General features: G+C 37.4%; 1 protein-coding gene across 1 annotated transcript in view; it reads left to right on the top strand.

Moving 5' to 3' along the window:
- Positions 1–18,742, top strand: part of LOC140242742 (D-beta-hydroxybutyrate dehydrogenase, mitochondrial-like) — a 59,262-nt gene extending 40,520 nt beyond the window's left edge. Inside the window, exons 2-3 of the mRNA XM_072322501.1 lie at positions 16,113–16,265; positions 18,217–18,742. Coding sequence (XP_072178602.1) covers positions 16,113–16,265; positions 18,217–18,677 — 614 coding nt within the window. The 3' untranslated portion in view covers positions 18,678–18,742. The remainder of the gene's footprint in view (positions 1–16,112; positions 16,266–18,216) is intronic.
- The last annotated feature ends 9,218 nt before the right edge of the window (positions 18,743–27,960 follow it).

Raw genomic sequence — 27,960 nt, 5'->3', positions numbered from 1 at the left:
ATTGTGGATTGATAGTACAACTGGTATGCATTTCCGTTATACGTTTGTTCTCACGACACGAAAGTCTATATAAACAAGGATTCCGATTCCACAGTTTCGATTTAACAGGGTAAGGGGTGTAATGTCGGGGTTATTGGGGAAAATAATGATGGAATGAAATGTCCAATGCAGCATCACTAGGACCGCCCTGCTTTTCTTTTTTAGTTGTTTTCTTATTGTACTATCTGAACTTTTTGTCATATTATGAGTACTGATATCGAGATTTCATTTTTGTATTAAATATTTTGATTAAGATATTGTACGGTAATAATAAGTATAACATTATAGGTAGATGTGATGATATAGATCGTGCTAATAGTCGAATGACATCATAGATAGATAGTTCATTTTTATATGGAACATCATAGCTTCATTTGGGTGTTTGTGAACCTAAAAAAATACTCTCACGTGTTTTCACTGACGCTCGCCATATATCTGCGTTAGTCCTTCAAATTCAGTTTCAATCATATATCAATGGTAATCAATACGTCCAGTTCTCCGAAGGGGGCTGAAAACCGTCGGTCACGTGGTTGCTTGCTTACTTGTCATATGCATCCACTGCTTCCTTAGCGGTCATATAAAATCGTCAAATCAGCATTCAAATCAAATGAATAGAACATTACATAGATTTGAATTTTTATGATAATTGTAATTTTTTTTTTTTTTGCCGAAACTCTTTTGTGAAAATGTTCATATTGAATCACGGAAAGGAAAGAGAAACATAATATACACAGAACTGGGAAACACCGAACTGAAGAAAGAACAACTTTCGTTTTTTTACTTGCTTTACTACCTGTGACTTTCTTCCCCAGTTGTTTAATATGGAATAGTCATTCTGTTTTCCTGTCTTGAGAGCACGAGGAATAATGTTGGAAACTGGGGAGTGAAGAACCAGTGATTTCCCCACCTCACACAGTGTAAAACAGGATTTATCGGTCATTGCCCATCTCGTCCCTTGCCCTAATTCAAAGTTGAATTTAATCAGCCTTACTGGATTTCTCCACACACATCGAAATGCCTCTCGAACCCCGGCGACCCCACTTGTGCGTTCACGGCGAGTATAGCGATGTTAATGGCAAGTCTTATCAAACAAAGAACCAGTCCGAGAAAAGATTATTCTGACTGGTAGTATCATTATGTGAGTGTGACACAATGAATCTTTTGGAATAAAGAACCCATAGTAGTAGGTTTTGGTCTTCGGTTGCACCCTTCCTGCTCCTACCGTTTTTTCTGTACTTTTGTACACCATGACATGTGCCTTAAATCTGTGACTATTTAGTTGTTTCTCATCGACTACAATTACTCAGGAAAATAATTTCAGACTGATTATGAAATTAATGATCTGAAATCAATGACAATCAGAGAATTGATTACAATTACACGTAGGCCTACATCGGCCGAAGAGGCGATGAACACGCAATAGGAGTCAGGCGAAATATTTTTCTTCATTTTACGAACTCGATGCCAGTGTCATCACAATGCATATGTATATGGCAAGGAAACCAGGGTGAATGACTTGTAAATAGCCTATGGCGTGACAATCGCTGCATATTATACAGGTGCGGCAGCTGTGTCGTTTGACGCTGAATCTGTTTGCCTTTACTCTAGCTATGTAGGTAGATGACATTTTAGCCTTCTCGGAAATTCACGTGTTCATGTTATGCTGATGATGTTCGCGAAGAGCGAAAGGCTTTTTGTGACTGGACACGAGGTCATGCCATCTCACGCCCTCTGGCCTGCATGAGATGATTATTGAATGGTATTCCCGGTCATGTTTCTCCGCGGCGATTCACCTCCAAATATTATCACGGAGATGGAATGTCATGTACTTGGTTTGAAGTGGGACAATGTCCCTTGGTGACTTGTCATTTCGTTGCGGCTTTGTTCATCACGTTCTCTTTATATCTACTTAAATTCACTTACTCTCCTCTTTTTCTCACCCTTTCTTTTCCTCACAGCCTCTTCAACTTCTTTCTTATTTCATTTGTTTCATGTTTTATCTCTCCTAACAATGCATTATAGGGGTCATTAGCATTTTTTTTCATATAATATTTGCATATTTTATAAACCATTGCTTATTTTGCTCTTTCACGATTTGCCAGTCGGACCTTCCTCTCTCGGCTATTCTCCTACTGTGTTTTTTCTCTCCTTCCCTCCCAAGCTTTCTCCCTCTCAAGCACACATCCTCCTTCCGTCCACCTCTCCCTCCCCCTCTCTCCCTCTCTTCTCTGTCTCTGTCTCTCGTTGCCTCTCTCTGCTCGACGAGAAATAAGAAAGCATCGATGAAAATGATGTCCCATCCCGCAGGCAATGGAGGCCAAGAAGTGTGTCAAACAGGCCCCCTGACCTCCTGTAACCTACATCTAGCACATCATACGAATAAAAAGGCGATAATCACTGTGGTTTTACTGAAACTCAGCGCATAGAGATTGACTAGGCGCGCAAAATGATCAAAAGTAAATACTTTTTAATTGTATTTCATGTATCGTACGTATAGTATCTTTGACGAGGTGTCGTTAGCTCATAGTTAAAAAGCTCATATTGCTCGTACAATACCTCTTGCTCGCAGCTGTCCAGTCATGTGTCAATTGTTCAGACACACAATTTCACCATTCATCCACTTATTCAGATCATGTCTAGTTATATAATTAATCTCGAGTATACAAGTGAATAGACACAATTCTGCTGTTATTTTTCAAGCTAACTATTTCTTATGTGGATATTGAATCAGTTTCAATGTGTTCTCCCGTTTCGTATTTGAACTCATCGTCATTCATATTTCGGTTCATTTAGAACCATATTATCTATGAAGGCCCTACTTATTTCTTTTTAAAATGCCCTCTCGGTTACTTTATTGGCGCTTTTCAAATAAATGCATCTCACAAAAGCAAGGAATTGTATACACATCTAATCGGTCAAATTAATACGTGTACTGCAGTTATGCGATCTTATTTCCATAAAGAGATAAAAAAGAGAAAATTCTGTCGTCCCATCTATTTTCCAAAATCATAATCTTTTCGACGTTTTACTATTACTATTTGCTACCTTACTATCTCTCGGCGCTGGAAAATTGCGTGCTGATTGTTATACAGCATGCATATATAGTACTGAGCTATGTGTTGCTAAATTGGTATGATGCTCCAGCTTTTTGAAGCAATAAATGTAACCTATAATTAAACAAAAACAAAAGACTCCAATGGGATGCGATTAAAGTAATTTGACCAGTCACTTTTTGCATATCTTCATGAATGCGTGTATATAGTGGCGACACAGCATTGATTTCTTTGATTAGACTTCCTCTTTTTCTTGTCTGTCTATATTCCCTTTTCCTTTCTCTACATGACACCAAATTTTGTTCTCCTTCGAGCCTTCCTGTATTAAGAAAGTATGACGAAGGTGCATAATTGTTTAATGTCATATGCTCTTTAAAACCTCGGTTACACCGGAGCCGAATCAGTTGCGAATCCACCCGAATACACGTATTCGGATGGATTCGGAAGCATTCTGTTCTCCTTCTCCGAATGGACGAAAATTCGGGATTGATTCTTGAACATTCGTGGAGGGATTCGGCTCGTTTTGAAATATTCAAAATCAGCCGAATACCCTCAAAACTACTCCCGAATGTGGCCCCGACAAATTTCATTCGGACCACATTCGGGATGTATTCGGATGGAATTCGGTTGGATTCGGGGAGGCATTCTGGGCATTCTGGGCAGATTCGGGCCTATTCGTATCATTAAGGGAGTAACGGTCCGAAGACCCGAATATCACGAATAGAACCGAATCTGCCTAGAATGCCCCGAATACCTCCCCGAATACCTCCCCGAATCCATCCGAATCATTACCCGAATACAGAGCAGAATACAGGCGAGTGAGCCGAATAGGCCATAGAATACGGCCGAAAAGCAGCCGAATAGGTCGATTGAGCGGCCAGAATGACCCAAATAGCCTCGCGAATATAGCCAGATTTGCGTTTACCTGCTCTGATTCGGGACCAAGTCGGAACCTATTCGTCTCTCATTCGGGGAGCTCCCGGAATCAGAGACGAATAGGTTCCGAGTCCACCGAATCCATCCGATTCAGGCCATATTCGGGCAGAATCGGTCCAAATTTATTCGGGAGAATTCGGCTTTGGTGTAACCCTGGCTTTAATGATTATTTAATTTGATTTGATTTGATTTGATTTGATTTGATTTGATTTTTTTTTATCATTTATTCTCCGTATGGCATCATTTACAATTTTGTTTTGTCAACATAATCAAACATAATATATACAAATATGATACTCATTATAGGCAGTTTCTACAATTTCAACAATTTTGATTACAAATACATTTGTGACATAATTACAGTACATTGTGTTATGAATTACCATACAGAACGGTCGCCAATAATAAGCTATAAGCTTGACCCTTTGGCAACCGATGATACAATACGTTATCACTTCTTATCAGGAAAGTTTGTTTACACTTACATAATTCAGGACCCAATTATGTTGCAGTAATTTCCTTACTGCATAACGCATAGTCACCTCCTGGGATCAAAATGGTTAGCTTAAATGAACTTGATTTCACTCAGGTACACTGTGTCCATTTAAACTTACCCATTGGACTCCATTGTTTAACTTGAATTCAGTAGGAATTGACAAACCAGATATAGACATTAATGAACACTGTCAGGAGATAAATTCTTTGTCATTGATACTCTGGTGCCGTACAATTAGGGGATAGAGTGAAAACCTTACACATTGCAATGATTATACTCTCCATGAAACACGACTGTACAACAGCGCCTGAATGCGCACGCAGACACCGTCAGACGTAACCTCAACTATTAGGCCTATAACTATTAACGCTGACTGTAGAATATCAGGGAGTAAATGGTTCATAATAGGTGGGTTTCGTATTGATTACACCGTTTCTTTCATAGGTAGGGTTGTGTGTTGTTTTAATTGCAATGTCTCTTGAGAGGCACTCGGTTGTGTTGTATAGATGTCAGTGGTTCACAATCTCGACAAGATCGGTTATGATACTAAGGAAAACGTTTCTGGCGATACAGTAGTGATACATTTAGGTACATTAAAAAAATCAACGCCCCTCAAATTGTACTAGTTGCTTAAAAAAAGAACATTGGTCGAGATTTTTTTTTTCTAAATCTACCTTTGTGTTACATGTAACCTAAACATTCCCCATGCCTAGTGTTTAGCGCGATCTCCCCCTTTAATTTGTGACCTCTTCCTTTAATTTCTTCTCGATCTCCATCCCAGCGCGCTGAAGCCATCCACGAGTAGCTTGATGACAGCCGTCGGGGCCGGTTCGCATACGACTAAGTTGAGCAGGTTGAAGTGTGGTCGTATGACCTGAGTGAACCAGATTAAAGTTCTACAAGAGTGTAACGGGAACAGGAGAAGGAGATGAATGCGCTTTGGAATATAGTAATATATGTTAGAACTTCAAAAGCAGCCTAGAACAAAAGTACAATAGGCACATGGAACATGTCACACATGCTACAAAGGTAAAGTTCAAAACCGTATGATCTACAGTTAAACAATCCCTACCGCTCCTACACACAGTTTTCAAAGCAATTCGATTCAGTCTTTATTTGGGCTAGTTTTCAGAGGGGTCCACACAGGTTAAAAATACAAGCATTATACACACAGTGTTACAAACATGCAACATATTATGTGAAGAACAGAAAAAGAAAGACATAAACACCCTGGTATAAGCTTGTTTTAGACACAAAAGAAAAAAAAGAAAGAAAAAAAAGTAGGTAAAACAAGTCAAATGCTGTCTTCGCGATATCAGGGTCCTCTTAAAAGACTACTTAACACGACGAGTCCCTTTAAATTCTTACTTCCCCGTCTTCCTATGCAAGATTCCATAGCAAGAATGCTTTTGTATTGATTGGTACCCCTAAAGAATCTGAGGGGTAGCATAGTTGAAGTGTAACTAAATGTTCTGATGTACATGCACTGAAATGTCTACTTCGCTGATACTGATACATTACACGATGGCGATACGGGCATCGTACAATCCCTTTATTAAAGGGACTCTATAGGCATCGTTCTTCCAGTTGATATAACGCTACTTTACAATCTTGTTACAATGTATTACATTTCCCAGGGATGAATCGAGGTGTCCTATTATAGGATTAATCATAGTACTAGCATTAATAACCCCAATTACCACGGCCAAACATGAATACTGAATATTGCTCAGGTGTGAGTTTCTTCAATTTGTCTCTCTCTACAAAATAAATTTGTTAAGATCGCAGCTGCTGAGTGCTAACAAACATGTTAATTTATAGATCATGTTAACAAACAGAGGGAGACAAATTGAAGAAACTCACACCTGAACCTTCATCCCTCTGACTAATATTTATCTTTCTTTCATTTAATTGCTATTGCTCTTACAACAAATAATGCAACATGTTCATTATGGAATTTCATTTTACCTAAAGGAAATAGCGGCGATGAAAAAGTTAGCAAGCATTAATGGACACCAAAAGGAATTAAAGCTGTGATCACACATAACTAGTTGCCAATCTCCAGCAACAACTGAAATAGTAAACAACCGATCAGTGACCAAAATCCCAAGATTTTCTTTAAAAAGTTTATCGGCAACTAATTGATGATCGACCGTTTGCCGACCGCTAACAATCAGCTTGCAAACTATTGGCGGACTTAACAAAACTTTCTTGAGACTCTTTGACAACCAATTGCCAATCAATGGTTTCAGAAGCTGTAGAGGTTGCAGAGTCATACGTCACCAGAGTCTGACAAGCAAATGTGTTCAAAAGTGATAGTGACAGTGAATAGCTGAAAAATTTATGTCACGTTGACATAAGACAGTCACTGACCACAAAGATTCACAAAAAATTAGATACTCTACAGAATGACAAAAACGAGAGACTTGGATTCTTTGGACAACATGTATCACTTGAACCATGGCTCGACTTCCGACGGTACCAATGCAATTTATAAAGACAGGGGCCGCGAAACCAAGGGGGCCATGGGCTGCACCCCCCCCCCCCCCACACACACACTTTTGTCAAAAAATCGGAAATAAAAAAGGCCAAAATAACAAAATAATCCCCAAACAATAACAGAAACCTACAACTTTCGAGGGATCCGCCCGAAATTACTCCTACCGAAAGAAGACGTATATTAACCCTTAACCACGTGCGCTTCCACCCCCGACACACATAAAAAAAGTTTCGCAGCACCTGAAGACAAACTGTGCTGATGTATGTGCACGTATATATTTCGCTATTCAAACAGAGACAAAGGAGAAAAAATAACGTAGAGTTCATATCGTCCTACACGAGAAAAATTATTATAAATAGTGTTCGTATGATACACGACAAAGTTGAGTGGACGCATCATTTGTAACGGCGTCTGGTTGATTTACAGTAGGTTTCTTCAAGTCATCCAACTAGGGCGAGACTAGATTTCACTCATTAGGAGTGTTATCGGGATGTTGGCATGTCGCAACAAAGTTGATATTTTGTCTCGTATCGGAGATTCTAATAACTTGGCATGCTGAAACATGATCCTCTCACCTTCAATTGACTATTAAAGTCGATGATTTGTTGTTGTTGTTGTTTATTCTTATAGCATTATCCGTGTCACATTTACATAGTAAACTGTCGAAAGCAATAATCTTGGTTTCTTTAGTCCACCTTTCCATCTAGTTGGAACCAGCCGAGGATGAAAGTACACCCATTCTCGTGAGCAGATGTTCAAGTGAATTTTGTAATTGATTGACAATTGCTCTTCATCGATGTGAATAAGCAATAATTATTCGATGTTTTAGTTGTAGCCATAGTGATGATAAAAAATCATGGGCACATATATATAAATACAGATGTATATACATACTCGGGTTAAACTCGAACCAATGATCTTCTGATTAATAGACAGGTGTCGAATCCACTAGACTACCGAGCCTCCACCCTATAGCTAATGCTAGTTTTAGTACGCTGTATTGCGTATTTATTCAAATTAATCTATGCAGATTGATATAGTCTCATACTTACATAGTAAACTGTCGACTGCTTTTTACCTGCTACACGCATTTATACGCAAGCTTCAATGGCTAGCTAGCTAGCATTTATTTCGTTGAAGGATCAGTAGATAGTAGGCAAAATCAGCTAGGAACAACGACAGGATCACGAAACGAAGTGAAATTGACATTATTTCGACCATTTTCGACATACCTACCCTACGAATTTGTTTAATTCGGACGTTCGGAACACAGCTGATGCTCAAGCGTTTGACCCGAGCATTTCCAAGGGCTCTGCATGGGTTCATGCAACAGCGCCCTCTTGAATCTCGGTCCGTACCTCTCAACAAGGACAAGGTATTATTTCGGCAGGCTGACCGTTTATTGGAGATTCTGTCATGAATCTTAGTGTGCCCGCTGCTAGAAGCCGCGTCACACTGTCAAACTTTTTGAAGTTTAAATTCGAGAAACATTCGCGAAGTTAAACTTCGAGAAAATTTTGCGAAGTTTGCTCGTCAGTTCACACTGGCAGCTGAAAGTCTCAAAGTTTCAGTTCACGAACTTTGGTCACAGTTGCGCATGCGTAACAAAGAAGAAGTTGCGCGCCGTCTGACAGTTACTTGTGACGTAACAATGCACATACGTACATTCCAATAAGTGCTCTCTTTGGAGGCACTGCCTGCAAACAGGTGGTGGACTAGTCAGGTGACAAACTTCTTAAAGTTTCAGTTGCGAGCGCTCAGATTGCATAAACTTTCGCGAGAAGTTTGTATTATAGTCACACTGGCAAAATTTCGCGAACTTAAACTTCGTGATGTTCTGCCGGTGTGACCACGGCTTTTGTCTCAAGTAAAAAATTCACGTTTAGGGGGACATTTAGCTGATGACACATAAAAAGATTGCCAATTCAATAAGGTGATCACCTATTCAGTGATCATGGTGCTATAAACAGAGGCGGTTTCCAGCTCTAATTTAAAGGTGAAGTTCAGGCGATTTTCATAATGTCACATCACGTAGTGCATAAATCGACACCTCCACGTTTAGATTTGTGGAATTATTGTGGTTCTTGAGCAGAGAAACCGTTAGGGACCTTCTCTGGAAACGCAAAACAAATTACTTGAGTACACTGAACTAGGGAGTAGTTTCGCCATAAGAATGCATGAGTGGGAGCTTACCATATGAATGCATGAGTAAGCGCCTCACATATTTCAGAAATGTAGCAATGCAATTCCAATACAATACCGATTGCTTATCAAGGTCACCTTTGCAGAATTTATTTATGCTTTCTTCTTTTTTTTCCTGCTTCTTTTAGACCTCACTCATGCATTCTTATGATGAAACTGCTATGTCATCATCCTTCTTCATTATGATTTATTATGCAATTTGAGAACATTCTTATTCCTTATCCCAATCATTATGAATTCTGAAACCCTGTACTGAGTATTACCAATTTATTGTTGTTCCAATGTAAAAGTCTAAGAATCAGCCGGAGTTCCCAATTAACCGTTGCTTTGTCAATTCTAGGATGAAAATTTGTTCATTCTTTCCCAATCAACATGTAATCATTTTTAGTCACCGACAAGGAACTTACAAAGTCGTTATCGTTATGATGAAGCCCAAAAGATGTCCTCGAAAAATGTCCGTGTACATGTCATGTTTCTTAACACCCGTGGCCGAGTTCATATATGGCAAATGACCATTCAACGGGGGCGAAATCATCTCGTACTTTCAAACATAATTTCCTTATGCACACACACACACACATAAACAACCACAGAAAACCCACACAATTTAACTAAATTGCCATGTTCTCATAGAACTCCAATCGTGTCTTAACCACCGTTTACCTGTAGTTTCTGGAAGATATAACGGAATTGAAAGACAAAACAGACTGTGTAGTTTTTGTAACCTGGGTCGGATATGGGATGAATTTCATTATTTATTTGAATGTCCAAAGATGGAGACAAGCAGAAAAAAGGGTTTATCAAATCGTATTACAGAATCCGTCCAAATACATTGAAGATGCATCAACTATTCAATACAGTATGTAATAAGGAACTGTTCAGTCTAGCAAAATTTTCGATAGAAATAATTAAGCTCCACTTTAGTATTGTTCATTCTTTGATATCTTAATTCTGTTATTTTATAAATGTATGTATACTGTACAGTTGTGCTTCGTCTGGTTTTTGAATTATTCTTTTGTGTGTGTGTATACCGGGTGTCCCCCCCCCCCAAAAAAAAAAAAGCGGAACGGTGAGTTTTCAGTACCTTGCGTTCTAAAAGTTATATATTCTTTTGACGTCATTAGAAAGAGCATCTTCCGCAGAAGAAAATGATACCAAAATCATTAAATTTGGTTCAGTAATCTTTATTCAACGCCAATTTCTGTAAATGCAGTCATTTTCAAATTTCGCCGGATTTTTGCGACTTATGAGATAATAATTTGAGCGCGACACGCGATCCATACGGTGAATATTGTGTAAGCTCGGTGATCCATGTCAACAAACGATACAGGGCTCACACCCATAAATATTTCCCCATAGGGATGTGTGTTAAAAATCAAATTTCAAAAAATTCTGTAAAACAGCTGGGAGAAATGAGGTGTTTCAGCTTCACTAACCTGGATAAGTTAGATATACCCTTTCATCCATCAAATTCTCAGGGTGGACAATTCAGTTCAAATTCTGTCCAGGGGTCCGCAAAGCCAGACTACGAGTTCTTATCACTCAAAAAATCACCCATTTTCCGTACACGTACCCAATGAAATATAGTCCCCTCAAATTCCACCAGAAAAGCTTTCATCTTCCAACCAAAATGTAATTTGTAGAGGAATTCATACTCAACATCTACAGCTATTCATTTTTTTGCAAAACTACATCATTGATTTTTAATCAATTTTTTTCTTCATTTATTTTGGTATCTTTGGTACGAATTTGTGAAGGGGCCTGGGGCATTCCCTTGTATTTACGGGTGTGAGCCCTACAGCTTTCACATTGGGCGCGGGCCAGGAAAAAACTGTGTGTGTGTGTGTCTGTGTGTGTGTGCGCCCAATGTGAAAGCTGTATCTTTTGTTGACATGGATCAGCGAGTTTACACAATTCACCGTATGGAACGCTCGTCGCACCCTAATTATTATCTCATAAGTCGCAAAAATTTGAAAATGACTGCATTTCCAGAAATTGGCGTATATAGAATAAAAAGTACTGAACAAAATTTAATGATTTTGGTATCATTGTCTTCTGCGGAAGATGCTCTGTCTAATGATGTCAAAAAATATACCACTTTTAGAACGCAAGGTACTGAAAATCTACCGTTCCGCTTTTTTTGGGACACCCGGTATATTTAAAGTAGTTAATTATTTGGATTGTTTCGTTTTGTTTTCACTTTTTTAAATCAATCTCATATTGTAACAGTCTCTTGAACATAATACAGATTGAAATTATCATAATTATGCTACTAGACGTTTGCCTAGCAGAAATTTTTGAAAACATAATCTACAGATTTTCCTTTTAAACCCGTCTGCACATTTTGATAGATTTATCAACCAAACTTCATTTAAGATTTTCACCGATTACCACATATTGTTGTTTTACTGTTGGTTTGTAAATAATGTATATAGTTTACCAGCCACACTTCGTTCAAGATTTTCACCAATTACAACGAATGAATATTATCTGTTGTACTTTACTGTTGGTTTGTAAATAATGTAATAAGTTGCAAATTGTATTTTTTCCCCTCAATTTGTGTTATTACATTGTGCCTTGATTTGATTTTCTCCAATACCCTATATTTTGGTGACACGGGAAAATAAAGAAAGAAAAAACATTGTCATTGTCACAAACATACACACTTACCCATTTCCATATATAAATATTAATGATTACACCCATTCTATCTAATTCTTATGCCTAAATATTCACACCAACTCATTGGTAAGGACTTATTCTCTCATGATATTTTGCCTTTAAATATGCTTATGCGCCGCAAGGTGTTAGGTGATAAGATATGAATGTGTATAAATTGTATATATGTGTGTGTGTATATTTACCTTGTAGTCATTTGTGCAGTCAGGCTCTGCTTAATAGTAGTATCAAATTTGCTGCCTTGCTATACATGCAACGTTAGGCCTACTAGAGAAAACGGTCAGTAGCGTTGTGGAATTTGCTATTACTTGACAGATTTGTATCGTTTACCATACACGTCCGCATATTTCGTCATGGATTTCGTTTATAAGTATGTCACATGAAAATGATACAGAAATTAATGTAAAGGAAATCAAGCCAAACTTTTTCCCATAAATGGAGTCATCGAATTTTCGGAAGCACTTCCTTAAAACTTAGCTAAAACATTAATTTCGTCCGTTTCTAAAAGCCAGAAATTCCCATCCTTATAAAAAGTTGTGAGTTCATATCTACCTCTGATGGGGGTTTGATCAATGATCAATATATTACATGGCACGAGTAATCAGGCATTGATTTATAAACCGGTAGCGAAAGGATTGGGCCCACTTGATAATTCTACAATCTGCGACTTATTTACTAACGCGTGTTTCTGAAGACAACGTATAGTATAATTTCACAGTGAGGTGGGGGAAAAAAGTGGCAGCTTCGTAGTAGCATCATCGTCTTATTGTAGACCTGCGTATACATGTAATTACGTATGCCAACTTACTGACATAACTATGCTTTCGGATGTAAATGTGTTGATGCATGTAACCATGTTGGTCTACCATATCAGGGAGTTATTCATTTATTCATTCATTTTGTATTCATTCATTTTCCTATAAACAGGGTTTAGCCAGGTTTAAGCTTCTTTTCACCCAAAACTCCCTTATACATCCTTTGTATAACCGTAAGCATTATGAGCATGCCGTTGAAAGTTCACTGAATTCATTGCAATGCTTATTTTGACAACTTCCATCTATCAAAAAAAAAAATGTATATGATGTCAGTGTTGGCAAATCATATTATTTACTTACTAGTAGTTTGCGCTTGTGCCAGACTAAAGTGCATTATTAATGTCATGAGTTGCCTTGAGTAATATCTTAAAGGCCACACCTCGCTATTGCGGTGGTGAGAATACATTAATGTAGACAGTGTGGTTTAGCAGGGTTAAGGGAGTCCCATGGGACCCATTTAAAAATCCAGCTCGGATAAGTGTTCTTTGAAACTGAGGATCGAGTAGTGTTGCATCTTCTTTTTTTTTCTCCAACAACGATGTTTATGATCATGTGATACATAATATTGAGATTAATTTCATGCATTCATAGACATGATATTGATTGCTCTCATGCTAAAAAAAAAAACAAAAAACAAAAAACAAAAACCGATGCAACTATGTACGATGCACTATCTTGTGAAACTCCACTGATCATCACTGAAGGTCACTGATATCACGAAGAACGGCTGTGTCCTTGAAAGTAGTGCGATTTTGTGTGTTCATTCGTTTCATCGTTATCAAATTACATACATGCACATAGAATTTATCTCCAGCGTCCAGCGTCCGAAATCAGTACACGGAAATGTGAATAAATTGCGCAGTGAATTATGTGGGTCTGTATAAGGGCGCTGGGAAAAGCAAATCTTATGCATTCGTTTAGTGATGTTTGTATCTCATCCTCTACTGACGTCACAGCCTTATCCCAGGCAATTATACAAGTGTTGTATGTCCCTGCTCAGAAGGCATTTTTTTTTTTTTTGGTAATCTAAGAAACGCCACTCGATCAATTTTCTCGATACCTGGCACAAGTATGTTACATTAGGTATAGATGTGCTCATTAGCTTTTGGTTGAAATGTCTCAAGGTCTAAGGTCAGATGTCAAGAAACCTCAGCTAACAAGACATTCTCAGCCGTAACGTCAGCTAGGAATGCTCAGTATGACTTAAAATTTGGCAAAAAGTAAAATTGAATAGGTAAATATTGATGATAACGAATTCCAAGGTCAATGTCACCAGGCACTGAACTTTAAAAAAAAATCGATTCCAGCCACCACTTCAGCGAGGGATGTCTATATAGTAAAAATGTTATTTAGTTGGCTGTCCAGCCACCACTTCAGCGAGGGATGTCTATATAGTAAAAATGTTATTTAGTTGGCTGAGATGATATTTAGATGATCACTTGTATTCACAGATCAAAGAGTAAGGTCAATGACACACAGTACAGGGTCTCACAGTCATTTCCAACCATGGCATCCGCTAAGAATGACACCTATAATGTTACAGACCTTGGTAAAGAAGGATAGAAAGGATTCAGTGATTAGTTGTCTTAAAAAGGGAGAAGTGTAATGTGGGAGGTTAGAGGTCAGGACCAGATTTCGCTGACATTTAAATGAGAATGGTGTTTTCGATCTAAACTTCCGCTAGAAAAGTCTGATAAAAGTAGTATTAGCTTGATAGAAGGAACTTTCTCTCGTGTATGAAGGATTATCAGCAAATTACATATCATAAATACATCAGCTGACACCGTACAGCATAGTTTTCGCCTGTCTATCCTAAGATGCAAATTTGTAGCATGCTTTCTTGGTTGTGTTAGCATTATTATACATGCAAGCGAATCAACAGACGTTTAAAGGTCCAGTTTACCTTTGGAAGCAGTGATTTAAAAAATGTTCAAGATACTCAAGTATCTCATTTGATGCATATGTGTAGGTCTGTTGTATCACAAAACATCCTACCATATAACATTTTCACAATAAAGCCTAAAATAAAGGGAGATATCAGCATTTTTCTCAATAAACCATAATTGTAGACGGTTTAGTCCGGAATCATTCATATTATAACTATTGTTCACATTTTGTGTGTTTAACAATACTTAACATCGATTATACGGATTCAAATTTTTACAGTGGTTGTTTCTATCCCTAACTCACATTTTAGCTATTTTAAAGCACCAATGCTGGGATTTTGTTTCATCTGCAAATGGTAAATTATGCCTTTAATCATCAGCGTGCCGTTGGGCAGACCTGGGCCCTGTTTCATAAAAGATGTTAGGATGTCAACTCTTGCTTGAATGACAACTTCCCATAGCAACAGCCAATCAGGAAGCTGCATTCTTGTTGTTACCATGACAACTGCCATTCCAGTAAGAGCTGTTATCATATCAACTTTTTATGACATGGGGCCCTGGGCTGCCCAACCTGGTGCACCCATAACTCTCCATTGTGTGTTCTGATTTTGAATATTGTAATATTGATATTTGTGACTAAAAGCCGAATAATAATGGTAACAATAATAGTGATAATAATAATAACAGTAATAATAATGATGATAATAATAACAGTAATAATAATGATAATAATAATAATAATAATAACAATAATAATAATAATAATAATAATAATAATAATAATAATAATAATAATAATCACCTCCTGATAGGTTTTTGTGTGAAATTTGTGCATATTGACCCATTGGCATAGAAAGGGTTAAAATGAATTCCAAGGATGTCTTCTGCATTATGGTTGACGTTAGCGTTTCATGTTTCGAAATCATTTTCACGCAATAAGGAAAAGTATCATGGAGCCCCGACGAAATTGAATACCGTTATTCTGAATTTTTAGAGTGTCAAAAAAAAAAATAAAAGGAATGAAGTTATGGATCTTCGTTCCAATGGACGCATAGCCACCAACTATAAAATTAATACTTGAGAGCATGAGGAGTTATAATATAGGGAGACCTTGATGCTCACTTCTGTCGGTCATTTCTGTTTTGTTTTTGTTTCTGCCACATCAGTTACTTTTTCTTATTGTCAAATTATCATAATTTACAGTTGTTGCAAGTGCAAGTGCTAAACACATCGGCCGTTTTTACAGGAATATGACTGGAGTACATATTATCAGGTAATCCCTGTGTACGAGAACTATTGATCAAATCTTCCCTTTACATGCGAAATATATCAGAGTGTCTACGTAGCCTACGCGATTTCTGTTGATTAATAGCCGACCTGTATGGACTTTCTTTTTGTTTTCAATTTACAGTTACACACTTAGAATAGGCTCTGTACATTTTCATAGAAGTTTGACTTTCCTGTACGTGTCATAATCATTACTTTCTTCGTTTAATCTTTCTTCAGGATTATGGGGAGTCGCGAATAATGCTGGTATTTCGTGCTTCGGACAGGCAGAGTGGTGCAGCGTTGATATGTTCAAGCGGATCGCCGACGTGAATTTGTGGGGGACAGTCAGGGTTACAAACGCCTTCACCCCGCTGGTCAGACTAGCCAAAGGCATGTACATAATACCCTTCCATTTCACAAATCTGACAGTGCATAATCATTTGCTGTGGATGTTTTCATACTATCGTTTTGGAGACAGCGCCCTCAGTGTTCTGATTCAAGACCCAAGACATAATAATGCCCCAGATGTTCTTCCTCTCAAAAACTGTTTTATTTTTCATAAGAGAAATTTTGATGGTAAAACGTTTGAATGATTTAGTAGCTGATCACCCAAAAGTGGCTTTAAATGACTGAAGTGGATGCTATTTGTAGTACTTATAGTCGAAAAGCTAGCCGTATCTGGATTGATTTTTCCCCCCTACATTTGGATTTTAAAAAGTACGTTATGTGGAGTCTTTATATACATATACATAAAGAGCAAGGGAGAGAGACAGAGACTGATGTGTACGTGCTATTTGAATGAAAAAAAAAACAAAACCTAACTAGACCGACATTATTGATAATTGTGTAGAAATGTCATTCCATTGTTTGTAAGTCACATATTAGGCATTACAAACAGTGCCGAATGAATACGCTTGAAAATCTGGAATAGCCTTCATAGCGTAGGTGTTTATACATTCAATAAATTTGAAGTTTTTGTTATTATTCTGGAAAAACGCGTCACTGTTTTCTCAAAATTTCACTTTCAGTTGCTAATTTTATGGCAACAAGGCAATTACCAAGTCAGTTTTCATATCTTTGCCACTGTTTGTTTGTTTTTGCAAAGTACCTCCTAATTCGAATAAGGCATGCCAAACTACTTGAATTGTGATTAAAGTCAGCTATACAGCAAACGTCTCAGTCAATGTCAACAGTTCTTCTGGTAGCCAAATTCATGACTTCATTTTTATGAAATATATATAAAGGCCCTATGCAAATACTGTATTGAACATGTAGATAGATATACTGATATATTTACCAATTGCATAGAAGACAAAATTTTTGGTGTCGAGATGCTGTTATACTTGTGTACTACTGCCCAAGTCAAAATATTGATCATTCTAATCAGGGATAGCGGTGTTGCTGTGAGAATGCTTCAAAATCCGGTGATACTTTGGCCTTTCACATCATAATCCTTGTAAAATTTCTTCTGGCATACCACATACCACTATTGCCATAGCAACGACGAATTTCCTTGTCAGATTATGCGTACGCGTCATGGTGACTGTAGGTAGGTCAAGAGTTTGCTAACACCAACAGCTCAAAGTTTGCATTATAAAATGATAAAATAAAGAGCAGGGTGAAATTCTGACAGATAATACATTAAATATCCATACGCCATACCATAATATCATAATATCTATAACTAATGATGTTAATATAGGTTGGAAATTCTCGGGAGCACCAGAAATGTCTTGCCCTGTATAGGACCATACGTAACAATTGCCTTTGACTCTTACAATAAATCCTTATGCCTCCTTTAGACCGGCCAATATCGTACTGCTATATACGGTAGTATATCAGTATATAGTCTGCACAAAATGTACAGGAGAAAGATCATAAAATGTCTCAAATCATTTCTCTCTCTCTCTCTCTCTCTCTCTCTCTCTCTGTGTGTGTGTGTGTGTGTGTGCGTGTGTGTATGAAACCATGCTTCAGTTCTCGATGTTCGGGAAAAAAGGAGTTGATGTGTACTAGAATTCCTTTTTAACGTTTCATAATGATACCGTGTAATCGTATACGTGTAGTTCCAAAACTTGTATCATAACTGATTACATCTCCTCATAACCTGTCTTCATACATCATGTTGATCTTTTGTATCCCCTATCGTTAAAAAAAGACATCTTTATAGTAGCAAATAAAAAGGAAATATGAATGCAACTGAAATTCGTCAAACTGTGCATATGTTACCTCACCAATCAGTATTCCATAATTAGGGCTTCTTATCCATCTTTTTCTGGTCCTCACCCTCCCTTAACCTCTTCTTGATTTCCTTCTGTCATTGGTCTGAACGTTTACTCAGGTCGAATAGTGAACATCAGTAGTGTGCTAGCGCGTCAGGGCACGGCCGGTTTCGCCCATTATTCCATCAGCAAGCACGGCGTGGAGGCCTTCACGCAGTGTCTACGTTACGAGCTTCGGCGCTTCGGCGTGCGTGTCAGCATTGTGGAGCCTGGCAACTTCATGGCGGCGACGAACATCTACACGAGCGACAACATCGATCGAGTGCGCGATGAGCTGTGGGAACATATGAAAGATGAACAGAAGGAGGTCTACGGCAAGTACTTTACAGACATGGTCGACATCGTCCGCTTCTCGAAGACACTCGGCTCGACTGACTGTTCACCTGTGGTCGACTGTTTCCTCGACGCTCTGCTTAACGAGAATCCTCGAATACGATATGAACCCAAAGACATGTATTGGTACCTTCGCACACTTCTCATAGCACACCTACCTGAGGAGATCTCGGATTTGCTGTTTTGATACATTTTCCGATGATCTTTTGAATGTTCTCCATAAATTTTTCAATTCTCTAACAATGAATAATAAGGAAAGGAAATATTTGCCTTGAAAATAAGCAAAGAACCATCGTAACACGACGAAACACATCATTTCCATCCTTAACAGAGAGAATATCCGAAACTCCCTCTGCACTTTCTAAAATTTTGATGACATACTGTTTTCCCCCTGTACGTCTGAAGATTAGTGTCACCAGTGAAGATGTGGAATAAACTGTGCGTCCGTCGAGAAGATCATACTGCAAGTATTTACTTTGATAAACTGTTCTAAGTTGATGCGGGTAAGTGTTTGAAGCGGATCAACTGCTACCGTGACTGCCCACTGTTATGACATGCACAGTGCATAGCGCGAAAGACTGATAAACATGAAGAAAATTGCATGCTGCAGTGATGTTGTGGTTTGGCACTAAGTACATGATTACTGTTATTTCTGGTGAGCCACAGTAAAGTTCGTTTCTCGATACATTACCAAGTAGTGTAAAAACTGTACATGGGGCTGTCGCGTTTCCATAATTCATGATTTAAAGATGTTTACCCTTGGGAGCTTTGATTTAAAAAATGTTCGAGTTATCTCATTGGATGCATATGTGTAGGTCAGTTGTATTACAAAACATCCTAACCATTTAAAAATCTTGCAATTAAACCTGAAATATAAGGAGATATTACTATTTTTCTCAATAAACCATAACTGTTGACGGTTTATTCTAGAGACAATTTTATTATAACTATTGTTCACATTTTGTATATTTAACAATGTAAACAGTGATTATACTGATTTTTAACGGTTTTACATTTATTATTTCTAATCCGAACTCACATTTCAGACCTATTTTAAAGCACTAAAGCTGTAGTTTTTGTTTCATCTACAAATGGTAAATAATGACTTTAACATAATAGTTTTGATTAGGGATGAATTGCCGAAAGTAAATCTAAGAAAGCATTTGAAATCAACAAGCACCTTGCGATGATCGATGGGTACTTCAATAATTTTCACCAAGAGAAGTGTATTAATTAGGTTGCTTTGTGATGAGGCTGAACCTGCACAGTGTAAATTTTCAAAAAGTGTCTCTGTCACGACTGACATGGGTAGAGGGAAAGGTCAGTAAGGAAGGTAAATAATTTGTTGCAAGTTCATGTATTCCTCGTGTCCAGGGATCAACACAAAGACGTGGTTTTCCTTTACCGTACTATAATGAACAAAATAATGACAGGACGGAATCGGTTTCACTCTCCTCACCGAGCTTGACCGAATTACTTTGGGATGGTAGTATGCTACACGGCTGTGTCACATATTTCTTTTCAATGATTACGAGTTTCGACGAAAAATATAGGATATCCCAAATGATGTACACACGGTTGAAAGGTGAAGAGTAAAGATTTTAGCAAGATTTCCCATAGAGAATTCTAGTCATGCAATCCCAACCATCAAATCTCAACAAGAAGATGATATATGTATGATATACAGTATGTAGTCGACACCATTTTACTGACTGACATGCCAGTGCGTAGTAGTTGTTGTTGTTGTTGTGGTTTTTTTTTTTTTGCTTTATTGGCTGCGACTGACTAGTGTACCAACAAGTTACTTATTTGCAGCGAGTTTAAATGAACTTCGTCTATTCTTCTCGGAGTACGACGTAACTTTATTCCAGCAAATTGATACTTGATATAACCCCTGCTATTTGTCGCAATACTATATGAATCATGAGATGTGCTACCATTTTATCGGCATGTGTAGATTTTAAATTGTTCAAGTTCTTTAAAGTCTAATTTGCCAAATCGAAATGCCCTCTAGAGAAACCCACAAGCTTGTCTTCTTTCCAATGTATTATCCATGGCAAGAATGGAGTTTGCATATTTTTTGTATTTGAAAAGCCATTCGAATTCCCAGGGCGGCTTTTTATGTCAGTTTCTTCCAGCTCAAATACCTGGCGAGTTAGACAAAGAATAGGGAAGTATTTCTTTAGTTTCATTTCATGCTATATCATGACAGATATGTCTTCCTGTGATCTCAATTCAATATCAATTAATTTATCAGCTGAGATTGCACATCATTAGCCTATAAGCGGACTCGCTGATTACCGGCAATAAAGGACTACAAGTAAATTAAATCACTGTCGTTGCTCCTGTCACGATTGCCTACCAAGTGCAGTGCACTGAGCTCCAAATAAAACCTGTAGATCTAATGACAATGATAATAAACAATAGAACAGTTACTTTCTCCCAAACGGGCTTTAAGGTTACATGAATGAATAAAACTACAGGTATAATAGTACCCTCGCGCTCTGAACAATATAATGTCCGAGGGCTTGAAACCCACTGTACTTTAAACACTTGTCATCCTTTAAGTTTTGTCTTCATTGCTGCAATGGTAACCCTTTACGTTCCACACTGCCTCTGACCTATTCCTGGAAATTCCCTTTACATTTGGTGTAAGATAAATTACGTTCATATAACTGCTCCGTTATCTCAATAAACATGCATGTCTTCGAAAATCTGAATAACAAAAAAAAAAAAAATCACATGAGAATAATAATGCATTTAAGGCCGTGCGATTACTGAGATTAGGGAAGCAGAGGCCTGACTGAACCCCTAATTATTTGAAAAGGTGTGTGTGTGTGTGTGTGTGTGTGTGTTTTACTTTTTACGTAACAAGCTCACTTTAGGAGTTGCACATTTTTAGTATATTTGAAAAGCCCTCTAGCAATTCAGTTATCTGATTATCTTGCTTACTATTCTATTCTTCCAACTCGTGATATGCCTTCTTCGATTTCATTACGTATGAAGTATTTGCCAGGAACGTTTAAATAAAAGGAAATAGTAAACCAGGTACTGAAATTCAAACTTAAAACATGTGATGCAAGAAGGTCATGAAGGGCTTTACTGAGGAACCACTATATCTACAAGACAATGTAAATGATAAGGGATAAGTGGTATTGGTAGCTAACAAAGATGAGGCAATGATATCATACATCATTGACTTCAGTGCAACCTCAATGGATCCTTCACATCATGAAGGCTAAGTGATTATGTGGATTTATCTTCATGCGATTATTCATGTAACAAAAACCGTATAGTTTTGCACGACAAATTTTAGATTCAGAGTAGCGCTTGGAAATTAATCTGCTGCATCCAAGATTTGGAAAACCTCCATATAGTGTTTAGTACAAACGATTCCTGTATGCAATGAGCTAGATGTCGCTAAGTAATCACAAACAATAGTAATATACGAACGTTATTTTATTGTTCAACCAGTATCCGTGGTTCTGTTCATGTATACAATTTGCTTTTCACGTATCGAATGAGGTTTAACGCATAACTGAGTGTAAAAAGTATATAAAAATACAATGTTTTTCTAAGACAAATTTCTAACTTTCCATTTGTGCTTCGTGATGGATATTTCTAATAAAACTATCCCCTTGAAGGTAAGATATATATATATTATATATATATATATATATATATATATATATTTATATAGGAGGTGTTTTTTGATCGGAGGAATTGGTATGCGTTATTTTGTATATTCACAAAATGTATTAATTCTTTAGTTCCACTGAAAAATGATGAATAACAGGTCATGGAATGATGAAATCTGTCCGAAGTGTATTTCAGGAAAGATACTCCCTCTAAAAACAAAACAACAAAACACACACACAAAAAAAACTAAAAACTAAAAATCAGCAAGTGATGGTGCTTCCATAGAGTTCAAATACTGCTGTCATAATATTGTGAGAGCTCTGCACCCAAGCTGATTTCAACATAGCTTTGTTTTTTAACGACATATACCCCTACTTTGCTGCGTACCCCCCCCCCCCCTCCCCATGTCACTTATTCCAATGAAGAAGGAAGATTATTGCAAAAGCTGCATGTTGCAATTGCTACCACCAGTTTGATATCCGAAACGGTAGTCGAGAACGAACATTTGAATGAATGCTCTAGGACAACATATGAGTCTTATGTGCCTGCTGTGCCGTAGATAGGACAGACCGGAAACATTGTACGAGAGGATATGTGGCAGTACAACAAGTACAACAAACACATGCCACGTGAAGTTGAAAAATGGGTTTAAAACCAGATTTCTTTCTCCGACATCCACGTTGTAGACCTCAATGTAAAGGGATCGTGATAAGATCAAGAATTGCTGCAACCAAACTAATGGATGCAGACGCATTGTGTACAGGATATAATAGGAATGGTACTATTTAGCAAGAAGTAACTGTCAATGGAAACAATGCTACTACGTCAGCTGATATGGCAAGCTGATATAAGAACCTGATTCTACGTCAAGGTTAAGGATATCCATGCAGCTTTACATCATTGTAGTGTCCTCTTCTTCCCTTTCCCGTCAGATTAAAAAAAAAATAATAATCGTCCGTTGGTAGGCGTATTGTCCAATATGTATGTATACGTATATGTATATATATATATATATATATATATATATATATATAACATAACTCCAGAGGAAAACGGATGTAACGATGCTTTTACGTAGGTCGAGTAATCTAATAGACTTTAGGAATATTTCCTCTTGTGATATGCTGTGTCCATTATATGAAAATTATCATATATCTCACTGTATATGGTTATGAACATTCTTATAATAAAACGGGTCTGTGGAGTGGTTTGTGTAATTCTACAAACTTTACTTTGCATATTGTCATAGTTTCTGTCTGTTTATACATGTAAACTAATATGGCGTTATGGGAATGTGACACACTCACACGCACACACACTCGCACACACACACACACACACACATATACATATGTATATTATATACATAATTTTCGGGCGATTCGCCCTTTCTCAAGCGTTCTTGATTCTAAGAGAATCAAGAACACTTGAGAAAGGGTGGATGAATATAAACTATATATATATATATATATATATATATATATATATATAAACTATACATTTTTCTAATTTTAATAACACGAGTTTGATATGAAATGTATTCAATAATATGCAATTAATTATGTATATCATTATTGGATTCTGTTATATAATTACGAATTGATTGCTTATATAGTTATAAATCTAACTGGCGTGAGTCTATGATATTAGTATATATATATATATATATATATATATATATATATATATATATATATATATTAGTGCAGCCATACGAGTGAGTCATTTTTGTATCGTTACAGCCCTGATGAAGGTCCTAACGAGACCGAAAGCTCGGCAATAAACAAGCACGTTGACCACTAGCTACGTTCATGATTGCTCTTCTTCTCGCACTGAATATAAATAATGAAGGAGCTACACTGGTGCTGTAAATGGTCGAGACCCCTTCTCGCAGTCTATATATATATATATATATATATATATATATATATATATATATATATATATATATATATATACACACACACATAAAGGTACCCCTTCTTCCTTAAGCAACGACCGATGTTTTGCTACTTGATTCGATCTCTTCTCGCTTAGATTCGATTTTTTTTTTTCAATCTTCTACAATTTACCTGCTAAAGAAAGTAGTATCTAAACTCAGACGACTTAAAATTTGCAGCTATAGCCTTTTTACGTTCACTACAAAAAAAAAAATCAGACCGTATATCTCCAGTGCTAAGTCTCTGCAATGGCTCCCAGTAGAATCTCTGAACAATCATCATGATGTTACATAATGCAATCTATTCGTCTTCTCCTGATCATATGAGTAAATCGATTGCATCGCACAAATCAACCAGAAACATACGATCTTTAGCAGATGCACAAATATTTCTTGTACAAAAAGTCAAACGCTCACTTTGATATAATCTGCCGCAACAGACAAAGAAAGAAAGAAAGAAAGAAGAAAGAAAGAAAGAAAGAAAGAAAGAAAGAAAGAAAGAAAAGAATCAAGTTCAAAGAGTACTGATTCAACCTTTAGAAATCCATTCCTTACTTTCTAATTGTTGTTTATGTACACTTCTGTGCCTGTGTATGATGTTATGTATGCTGGCCCACACTATTAAAGCGCCCAAGGGAAATCGAAATATGTTTACAATTATAATTAATGAAAACTAGAGCACTATGCCGGGGGATCCGTTCGAGCACAAGTATCCCCGAACCCGTCCGCCCATATCCCATCTGGATGTTTTTGGGTTTGTTTTTTTTCCAGGTCAAAATGTGATATAATATGGCAACTGTCGCGGGATACAATGAAATCCGACGAGAAATGAGGTTGGTACAGCACATACTAGGTGTTACAAAAAAAAAAAAAAAAATCCCACCGTAATAGTTCAAAAAACTATATCGGATAACACTGACATTGATATGTGCAATAGCTGAATAGTGTACAATTTTGAGGTAATTTGAAAATGAAAGCATAAATCAGTTTCATTGAATTCAAAATTTATTTTGAAATTAGGGTTCAGATTTTGCTCTATTTTCAACCCTCTGTACAAAATTTTATTTTTGCACAGGGTCGTAACTGATGTGGAGTGTGTGGTTAACATCCAGACAATGGTCCTTGACAATGGCCACAAGGGTTGAATGCTTTATTATGTTTTTCATGAGGAATTCCACTTTCATATCTAGACTTTATTCATCCTCAGCTAATGTAGTGTATGCAAGCACATGGAAAGATGGGCTTAGTTTTTTGATGTGGAAGCATTTCACCCTTTACCATAAATTCAGAGTAGCAGTGCCCAGGGTAATCCAGCATGAATTATTAGTAAAGCATTCATGTGCCTTGGAGCAAGAGACCAAAAGCCTTGTCAGTATAGCTCTGAACAGGAGGTATTTATGTCCATTGTTTAGGGTCATTGTAAGCACACATTCACATACACATCATTGGTTCATGTGTAAAGTTCAAATCTTGTACAGAGGGTTTTTAAAATGTGGCCAAAATCTGGAACTTAACTTTAAAATTAATCATGGATTCAATGAAACTGATTTAAACTTTCACATTCAAATCACTTCCAACTAAATTGTACACAATTCAGCTATTACTCATATCAATGACAGTGTTATCTGATAGATTGTTTTCAAACTTTTAAAGGGATGGTACAGTATTGGTGGAGATGAGAATTGCGCTTTTAACTTTTTGCGAGATACCAAGAAAACACTTATGAAATAGTACAGAGCATACCATTCTAAGAGGAATTCAAAGTTTATTTAATGAAAATCGGGTTTGGAATGACTGAAACATCCAAAAACAAAGTAAAACAAAGCCGTCGTAAAAAAGTGTAGGTCCCACACTTTGTTAGAATCGCTTTGTTTTGGATATCTCCGCCATTTCAAAACCAATTTTCATCAAATAAAATAATGTTGAATTCCTCATGGAATTACATGCTCTTTCATATTTCATAAGAGGTTTCTCATTATCTCACCAAAATATGTTAGAAACCTGAAATTAGGTATTAACCAAAACTATATGATCCCTTTCAGGATCAATAGTGGGAAATGTTTTTTGTAACACCTAGTACAAGAAATATGACATGGCATCCTACAAAAGTCGGAACAATGTGGGCGCTGTCAATGAAAACATTAATTGTTACCTCGAACAGCCCTCCCCCTCATGAACCTCCATAGAAAGATTGAGTAAAATCCGACAAGAAATGTGGCTGATTGAGTACGTAAAAAAGATATGACATAGCATAAAAGTCGGAACACTGAGGGCGCCGTCACCACAAACTTATGTGTCCTACATGTATAATGACCACCCATATACGTCCTTAGCAACCCTGAATAAAACCCCATGAGTAACAATCAAGGTATTGCATAAATAAGCATTTTTGCTAATTTGACCTGATCAGGGTAACCTTTGACCTTGTAAAAGATGGAACATTGGGGACAGCATTACTCAGAGATAGATGTTTAGATTTGACTATGATGCGTTCACATATCAAATTTGAAGAAAAAAAAAATCGGTTGAGAGACACTGCCAGTATCGCGCACACAAGCAAACTCTTAAAACTTTACCTTTTTGTGTATAAAGACGGAACGAGCGAGGTCGCCACCACCAAAAATGATAGGCGTCTTTGTTTTACCATCATGCACCTTCATGCCAAATTTGAAGACCATCCAAGAAGAACTGCAGCCGGTAAAGTGCTCACCTTCCCCCTAAAACAATAACCTCACCAGCAGCTTGCAGACCGGCAACATGAAAAAAAAAAAAAAAAAAAAAGGAGCTTGCGTTCATAGAAAAAAAAAATGTTTTACTATCTTTTGTCTCGTATTTACCTCATCAATAGACAGGCGTCACACTGTTCCTAAATAAGTTTTTGAGCAAAGATGGACACATGATTAAGGAAATGTTTCAATTTGGTTTCACATAAATATCGGATCCTCTTAGCCATCGTATGACCGCCAGTAGAGTTTCTCAGGCTCAATCCATAGAGCTACTGGTGTATACAGTAGCTCCATGCTCAAGCAGCAACTTCGTGAGAGGTGGTTAAGTATTCGTGTAGCCATTGTGTTTCCTTCGTGTGTACTTCTCATACACTTCTTAATAAATATTCACATTTTCGTATAGCCTTCGTTTGCGGTTCGGGTGCCATTTTGTGTCAGGCATCATACTTGCTTCGGCTGTTGATTCGCTGATGACCAAGTTGAGGGCCAAGTTTGCAATGAACGAACAATCCCATATTCGTATTGCCATAGTGTGACAGCACCCTTACTGAGAGGGCACGTACATGATTCCTGCTTTGTCACACGAATAAAGGGGGTCCGGTGCCACAAAAGGCGCACGATTGTACATTTGGGATACTGACACGCTTACAGTCTCTGAAACAAATGCTGCTTCAGCAATCCTGTTTGCCAGTCAATGTATCTTGCATTAAAATGTCATTCTTTACCACCTTATCCTCTTCTTTCATCCTGCCCCTTGACAACTTGATCAGTTTTAGAGTAGGAGATAAATACAGATCGTACGGGAATATGATACATGTACTAGGAATCGCATCCATGCACGAAAACTTATTGCTCTTTGTACTGTCGAGGGTACAAGGCCACTAAACTAAAACAGGGTAACAACCAACCGAACTGTTTGCCTTGTCAGTGCACTGAACGGATCACATGCGATTATACACCATACACAACTCGATAGTTTTCTTTAAATCTGAAGGCAGTCTCTGGCAAGCAAAGGCTCTAGGTCTGGATAACAACACAACGTAGACCTCTGCGGTAAGTAAACCAATCTCAGTCAAATATGGATGTGAGGCCAGTTTCTTGTCAACTGCAACATATCTGGTTAGAATACATGCTTCATGATAGTGCTAAGCTGTAATTGAATCAAT

Source organism: Diadema setosum, chromosome 19, assembly GCF_964275005.1.
Source record: "Diadema setosum chromosome 19, eeDiaSeto1, whole genome shotgun sequence".
NCBI lineage: Eukaryota > Metazoa > Echinodermata > Echinoidea > Diadematoida > Diadematidae > Diadema > Diadema setosum.
The sequence above is the reverse complement of the archived record's forward strand: the minus strand, read 5'-3'. Positions and strand labels throughout refer to the sequence as shown.